At 36.3% G+C, this 8,156-nt stretch overlaps 1 protein-coding gene across 2 annotated transcripts in view; it reads right to left on the bottom strand.

Annotated features, from left to right (window-relative positions):
- Positions 1 to 1,925: 1,925 nt before the first annotated feature.
- The window catches only part of LOC103463290 (insulin-like growth factor-binding protein 4), a 19,769-nt gene continuing 13,538 nt past the window's right edge, over positions 1,926 to 8,156 (bottom strand). For both annotated transcript variants that reach the window (XM_008406556.2, XM_008406547.2), the window contains exons 3-4: positions 7,861 to 7,986; positions 1,926 to 5,779 (exon numbers count right to left, since the gene is read on the bottom strand). In XM_008406556.2, the coding sequence (XP_008404778.1) occupies positions 5,642 to 5,779; positions 7,861 to 7,986 (264 nt within the window). In that variant the 3' untranslated portion in view covers positions 1,926 to 5,641. The remainder of the gene's footprint in view (positions 5,780 to 7,860; positions 7,987 to 8,156) is intronic.

The following is an 8,156-nucleotide window of genomic DNA, read 5'->3' as shown; positions in this document are numbered from 1 at the left end:
GCTGTTTTCAAAGCCTGGGGGAAAACACCTGAAGAGAGCGATGAGTTTACTATTTGGATCAGATCATTAGCAACAACAGGCAGGACTTTCTTAAAGAAATGTGTGGGTAGAACATCCAGACAGCAGGAACTGGAGCTTAATTGACTTATAATTTCTTCTAGGGTTTTATAATTTAGTAGTTGAAATTGGGTCATTTTTCCTGCATTTGTTTTGTTTGGGCACAGCATTGGTACTGTCTTTGGAGTGGATGTGCAGATTAATCCTCTGATCTTTTGAATTTTCTCTGAAAAGAAGCTGGAGAACTTGTTGCAGGCGGCAATAGATTGAAGTTCAGGTGGCAACGACATCGGAGGATTTGTGAGCCTGTCAACAGTGGCAAATAAAGCTCGAGCATTGTTAATGTTTTTGTTTATGACATCTGCAAAGAAAGCCTCTCTTGCATGTTTTAGTGTTGTGTGATAGTTACGTAGTCTTTCCTTGTAGAWGTCAYAATAAACGTGCAGTTRACCTTTACRCCATTTCCRTTCGGCCCTRCGGCAGAGTTGTYTTGCAGAWTGAACTRYTTGTGCATTTCTCCATGGAGATTTCTTCCTACCAGTCACAACCTTTACTTTAGTGGGGGCAATGTAATCAATGATATCTGAAAGTTTGCACTGAAAATCATCCACCAACTTAGCTCCTCTAGAGTTACCAGGGACGTTTTGGCTGCTTCTATGATTAATTCTCTGCTTTGCTAGCTTGTCAGTTTAGGTAAAGGGTCTCCAATCCTAGTCCCCAAGATTTACTTTCCTGCAGGTTCTGCAGGTTTTAGATCCATTTCTGTCAGACTCAGGTGTGATAGGATTACTCCCTTACTTGTAAAATCAAAAAATCACTTAAGTTGAACCTGCTTGACAACAGGAAGTTATCTGAAAGGTTTCAAAAATCAACACCCAGACTAAATGAAACAGAAGAAAAGCAAAGCCATTGACTTTTGCCTGTTCTGGAATGGGTTAAAGATAAATTTCTAAGGCATTGGGACTCCAGTGAACCACAGTGGGAGTAATTATCCACAAATAAAGAAAACTTCAAACAGTGGTGAACCTTCCCAGTGGTGTGTCAGAAGCTCATCACTGACTCATCTGGGAGGACACAGAAAACCTCACAACATTTAAACCAATGTGGACCTGATTTGAATCAGTTATGGTCATGGTTTAGTGGAGGGAAGCATTTAATAAATGTTCTAAGGCAAAAACCATTGGCAACAAAAATAACCCTAATGCCAATCTCACATTCATTAAGACCATATTCTGTGGAGTGGACAAAATTAAGTGTTTGGACTTAATCTGACATTAAAATAACACAGTCTCTGAGAAAGTCAGCAATGGGGGAGGGTCAAAAATTCTCCATATCCATGTTAAGCACTTATTTCAAAAGCTTGATGGTGAACCAACTATAAGGTCGATTAGTTTTCCACACATGCCTGGGGGTGGCTTGGACAGCTTTTTGTTTTGGTAAACGATCATTCTGCGCCAAAAATATGTTTAATATCTAGTCCTAAATGATACGATGGCTGACCGTTTATATGGTGCAATCAATCAAACATGTTTTTTTTATACTTGCATTTCATTGTTTAGATAGATGAACATTGAACCTTCAGGCATCTTGAAATTGTACCAGAGAACCAGACATGTGAACGTCCATAATTCTCTTCCTGGCATCGCACATGATTTCATTTGATTTTCCATAATGTTACAAAAAGAAGTGGTACTTTTGAACCATTGAAAAAAAAAATGTTCCTGTACACAACAAGTATACATATTTTATTTACATTTGAGCAATATCAAACTTTAACATATGTTTTTATTGAATTTGTATCTGTAAATTGTTGTAGGGATTTTTGTGGTTCCCCTAAAGTGTTAGTCCAACAAATCAGAATCTCAAACTTCTTCTGGATTATCTTTATTTACAGAGGTTAGCTTATATTGATTGAAACAATGTGCAGGAAAAAAAATATGTACATTTTCTTTTCACCTGTCTAGATTACACAAGCTGTTGGAAGGCTTATAAAATACCAGTCAATCAACATCACCTCCTGTATAGGTCAACATACCTACATAAATGTTTTTTTTTATGTTACAGTTGTCTAGTACTGTTGATATTACTTCTATCACTAAGAATTACACAGCTACAGCGTAGTTTCTATTGTATTTTAATTGATACATTACAATGAGTACATTTTAGTTTCAGGTAAACATCATTAATTTCAACTCTATATTTTAATTCTCTGTTCACTCAAACATGTGAGCACAACAATTCTCTTCTAGATAAAAAAAAAAGACCTCATCTGTTTCTGGCTTGTTTTTTATGCATGCAAACATTAATAATCTACACGTAAACAGATAATATCAGATGCAAACAAAAAATAATCTATTCTCCAGAAACAGTTCAAAACTGCAAAGTCTTAGATTAAGCAGCTTACTATCAAGTAACTATTTTATGCACTCAAAAGGCATTTAAAATGAAAAATAAGACTTTTTTAAATGATGAAAATGTGATTATAAAATCAAAGAAATGTTTTTGAACATGTTTAGCGTTGAGTCTTTAGTGGCATTAAGATAGATTCAGGTAAAACATTCTTTTATCTGTCTGTGTGGCTCATTGATATATGTAGGAAATCTTGTTCGGTCTTTAAAATAACTCTAAGGTTATCTTACTCTCTGAAAAGAGATTAATTCTCCAACACTGTCTTCATCGAACAGCTATTTAGAAATAGACTTAGGAAATGTTTCCATTTTTTATTAATATAACTTAAACCTTTAATCACATAAAATACATTCTTCTATGAGAGGTTACTAATTTACCAGATCCTTGAAGAAGTGAATTAATTTGCTGATATTTAATACTTATGATGAGCACATAAAAGAATTTAAAATTTGCCATAGATAACCCTTCTACTCAACAAGACAACATTGTAGTTTGAAATTTGTTTTAAAATAAAGTCAATTTATAGTAATGAATATTTTATTATTCTTTTATCATATTTTTTGTTATTATGTAAATTGTTCTTTTAAATACAATAGGTAAAAGGGCCAAAATTAGTGAGGAATGGGCCAGCCCATACCAGGTTTTGGAGTTTAATGTGTAAACTTCTATATTTACATCATAGACTCCAAAGTCATAATTGTTTTCCTAATAAATAAGAGAGGAGATTTTTTTTCATTAACTCACTGTTATGAATTTGCATTCTTTAACATTTCAAAAGGGTTTTAAATTTCCAGTCTAATGCAAATACATGGCTCCTCACAACGTTGCACAACACATTGAGTCACAATCATCAGTCTGGTATCACGTAAGTGTGCAATATTCAAATAATTAATTACTGGAAATAATTACTTTGATACAATGAGAAGGTATGTCATTGTTTCTGAATCATGTGCCATCTTGTTCAATTGTCTGCTTTCACTTAACACTTAATAAAGACATGGTAATAGGGAGATTCTGATAACGGAGAAGAGAGTAGCGAGTGGGTTACTTGGAGTTAATGCTGTCACTGCAATACTCTGCAATAATATTGCAAAGTCATGTTTTCTTGATATTGTGAAGTCCTATCTCAGCTCTAACCAGAATCTCAGCTCTAACCAGAAGATCTCCTGCTGGTATATTTAATTTTTTTGTCACATACAAGTGTCTTTAAACTACTTTAAATCTTTTGTAGTCCAAGGTGGGTACAAAATGTCCTCAAGGCAGCTATAACACGGCATACGGTTGGTAGGAAACTTCTATTGGCTCCTTTGTCAGGTAAACAAAATTGTGAAATATGAAATATTAAAGTGGCAAAATGGTAAACAACAGCAAAAATCTGATCTCACCCTTTGAATTTGTGCTAACAGCAATTGATCTTTGATATTACTATTATCCACACAAGAAGGCCATGTTTGGCTAGTGTCAATAAATTCTTCACAGTCTCACTTTTTATTTAAACTTTGGTGCGTTTTGCCCTCTACACAAAACATGAACCTAACAACAGAAATATTTTTCTTGAGTCACTATTAACTATCTCCCGATGAACATTCAAACCCAACTGTCCAGAACATTAAAAAGTTTGCTTAAATCCAGTACGCTCCTTTGAATGCCCACTGGTACGCCTATGCAAATAGCATGCTATTCGCTACTGCTACTAGTTACCTTCTGTAACATTATGCTCTGTTGAATATCATAATACTTAAGAGGGAACCTAAAAGAACATTTCTTTGTTTGCTTTGGGATATTTGTGGTACATTTGAAGCAACACCAGACTAAAACACTTGATTTGTTAGCTAGAAGTCATCCAAAGCTCATTGCACAATGCTGTTTTATTTAACAAAAATTTTCTGCCTTTTCCAGAACACTATCTAGTTAAAATGTAACAGCGGCAACTATAGTGCAAAGCTGGATACTGGATTTTCATCATTTCAAAGAAAAATAAAATATTTGTGAATAGCTAAAGCAGAAAGCTGAACACATAAGGTTGCCCCTCATATATGCCAATACTTTCTTCTCACTTTTTCTTGAATGCTAAAAAAGGCCAAAAAAAAACTGTAGAAACCATCTTTGCTTCATATTTTGGCACAGTCAGAATATAGCACCATTTAATTCTGCCAAGCAGTCTGCTGGGGAGAAATCCTGTAAGCCAAAGCATATCCATACAAACACAAGGGTCATACTGGCATCTTTTAGCACCAGCTGGAGAAAGAAGATTATCCTATCAGCAGCGTACAGAGCTGTTAGTAAAGCAACACTGCCAATGCTTTTTGTGCTAAAGATGTTCGTCAGAAAATATGACAGGGGAATTCACTGCCGGATAATAAATCAAATCTGTCCTGGGATCGCAGAGATACAGACTTTCTCATTTAATTTCGATTTTCACTTTGGTGCACTTGATGTGAAAGGCTATGGCTTTTTATTTGTTAGTTCACAAGGGTTTTGCAGTTTTTTGCAGCCCTTTCATCTCATTTCAGAGAATCTGTTGTTCCCATCCCATAAATCTTTGCTACTTTAATGCTGTCATTCAGTTAAGTTTTTTATTTTTGTCTTTCCATTGTGCTTTATTCTACATAGAGAATATGAGATGCAAAAAATAATAATTGCTGCATAAGCTGTATCTTTCAAACTAAATATTTCTGGATGGTCCTGATTCAGTAATTCCAACCAATCTGCTGCTACACTAAGAAGAAAACATGATCAGTTTCTGTTTTTCATCAGCTATACTACAGTGGACTAAATGCTTTTTGCCACTTTTAAGAGGATTACACAGAAAAGGTTAGCGTCTTCTCTTACATAAATCACATGTACAGCCCCTTTCTGAAGAAGTGTGTTTTGTTTTTCTACCACCTGATACTTTAAAGCGCACACGTTTAAAGACAATCTGTCTTAATTTCACATGGTAGGAACAAAACAAGACAAGTGCTCAAAAGACTCAAATCACTTACTCTCACATACAGAAACATAATAGTAAAATAATTCAATTTAATGGTTTCCTTTTCTTTGCACAAACTCCACAACTGTTTGCCTTTGGTAGAGCTCGGCTGAAGTATAAAGTCCTTTAGTCATATGGTTCTACTAAAAGCACCAGTAAATTCAGCTGGTTCACCAAACCCAAACTGTCCCTTTTCTGCCCCCCTCAGTCCCTTAGGGTCGCAGTCATTAACTGGTGGCAGTCCAGATCCCCCCGCAGCTCCAGGGGCCCTGGCAGCCTCATGCCTGTCTTGGGATCCACACACCAGCACTTTCCCCGATGGCCGTCACGTGCGGGATGGCACTGTGGATGGATGTAAATATGAAGGGATTATTCACAGAAATGCAGTTCAAAAGATTGCACTACTTTGTCTGACTGTATGAGTATCTCACATTACTTTGGTGTAACAACATACACCACTTCACAGCATTTATTCAGTTTATCAAGACTTGCAGTTTCTGTAGAGCTTAAGATATCTCCACAGAATTTCGGTCAGGTTAAACTCTGGGATTTGACTGGGCCATTCCAACACCCAAACAATTCTGTAGTTGATTTTCTGGTCTAGTTGGAGTCAGTGTCATACTGATGAGCCAACGTGAGCCAAGCCTCAGCTGTCCAATAGTATGCCACATTCTTGACACTAGAGGACTTTGCTCCTCAGTCCTGTAGGAGTGATTGAACTAGATGTATGTAGTAGTGATACCACATGTATGTTTTTTTTCCCCAAGTATTATTTTTTCACCAACTGGAATCTGGGAATGGGTTTACATTTAATTTTGCCATCTTCGAGACAGGCAACCAACAGGACTCATATCAGCAATATGAACTAGTAAATATTGGCTAGTATATTTTTGTGTTTTCTTGTGATTTTACCATCAAACATCTCTCTGAAAAAAATTATAAGTAGAAAAACTGAACACAAAATGAGTGAAAGAGAAAAGTAAAAAAAAAAAAAAAACTGATAAAATCCAAATAAGCTTCTGGGATATGTTATATGTTAAAGTGACCCTGTCAGAAATGATAGTTTGAATGTTTTTTTTTCCTCTGTGTATTTTTAGCTAAATAATAATAATAATAATAATAATAATAATAATAATAATAATAATAATAATAATAATAATAATAATAATAATAATAATAATAATAATAATTTTAAAGTACAAAGGAAGTCCAAATGGAAAATAGCTGAAATATGTGACCTACGTGTGTGTGCGAGTTTGACGTGAACATAGCTGTGGAGGAATGCAGACATTGTTCTGTATGTACAAGATGAGCAAATAAACAGCAGCTCTTTGCTCTTTTGACTCTTTGCTTTTCGTGACCAGTAGTCTCTAAAATGGTGGAAAATACATTTAGGCAAAGCAGTAGCACCTAACAACTACTCCAATACCAAATCTCTTAAAGAGATCAAAATTATATGTTAAACTAATTTACAACAATTAAAGTGGCACTAAACAAACAGTAAATGGCATTTGGCGTAATTAGATTATCAGGTTCAAACTCCCACGTTCCCCATGTGAGCTTTCAGCTGTTCAGATTTTGCGTGTGTTTGGACCTTTTTAACAGGATGATTTCAGTTTTTACATAGGCTCCAACACCACCAGTTAAAAATCTCAGAGCAGCGCTGGCTTAAAATTGGTCCCAGTTGTCCTTAATGACCTGTGCTTTGCTTCCCTTTGGGTATTATCACAGTGCAGTTTTAGTTAAACAGTAAACAGATGCCTGAGAAACTGAGCAGACTGAGATACTTTAACCACGTTACACAATCAGCATAACTCAGACATTTGATGGCTGGTGCCTCAGCAGAGCTTTCTTTTTATCACACAGTCTGAGTCTGCATCTTAAAGCGGCCTTATCTCAGTTTTTTTATTTTTTATTCTCTGATTCCCTCGCTCTTATCTGCATGTTTGCGCAGTCTTGCAAAGGCAGGCAAATAAAAAAAAAAGAAAAGAAAAGCAGCTGCTGCATTCAAAGCCTAATTGCATCCATCACAATAATAGAGTGATGGCTGTTCAACGGTTTCGGGCAAATTGCCTTACACATGACATTTTAATTTCTGAACGTAAATCACTTTCCACGCCAGCTTGAAAAAACAAGGTTTTGGCTTCACTGCGACAGTCTGTTTGGAGACTCTTTTGTTGATCTTGAACTTGTAAGATAGTATGTCATCGTCTGCGGTCGTGTTTTGTGTTCTGGCCCACAGAATGCTGATGCGATCTGAATAGAGCCGTTTGAAGTTTAAAGATTTGCTTTTTCATTTAATTTGGCGTAACATTAAGGATTCACAGTTCACCAGCAGACATGGCCAAAAGAGCAGTCTGCTCAGTGGTTCCAGAGGAGGATTCCAGAAAGCTCATACTAAGTTTGCTCTCCAAGTCACAGACCTGTTTTGGGTGGAAATCTCCATTCTTGTCACAGTTGGGGATGGGAATAGTGAAGAGGTCATCATGGGTGCGGCTGTTGGATGCCAATCTGTCCAGAGCTCTTTGCAGCTCAGCACGGCAGGGCGCCTTTAGGAGAAACAAGTATTTCCAGAGACTTTTATGGAACACCCTGATATCAGTTGTGCAGTTGTTTTTTTGTACACACTCAATAATGACACACAAACACACACACACACACACACACACACACACACACACACACACACACACACACACACACACACACACACACACAC

The sequence above is a fragment of the Poecilia reticulata genome, linkage group LG1, assembly GCF_000633615.1.
Source record: "Poecilia reticulata strain Guanapo linkage group LG1, Guppy_female_1.0+MT, whole genome shotgun sequence".
In the NCBI taxonomy this organism is placed as follows: Eukaryota; Metazoa; Chordata; class Actinopteri; order Cyprinodontiformes; family Poeciliidae; genus Poecilia; species Poecilia reticulata.
This window is presented reverse-complemented; position numbering and strand designations above follow the sequence as displayed.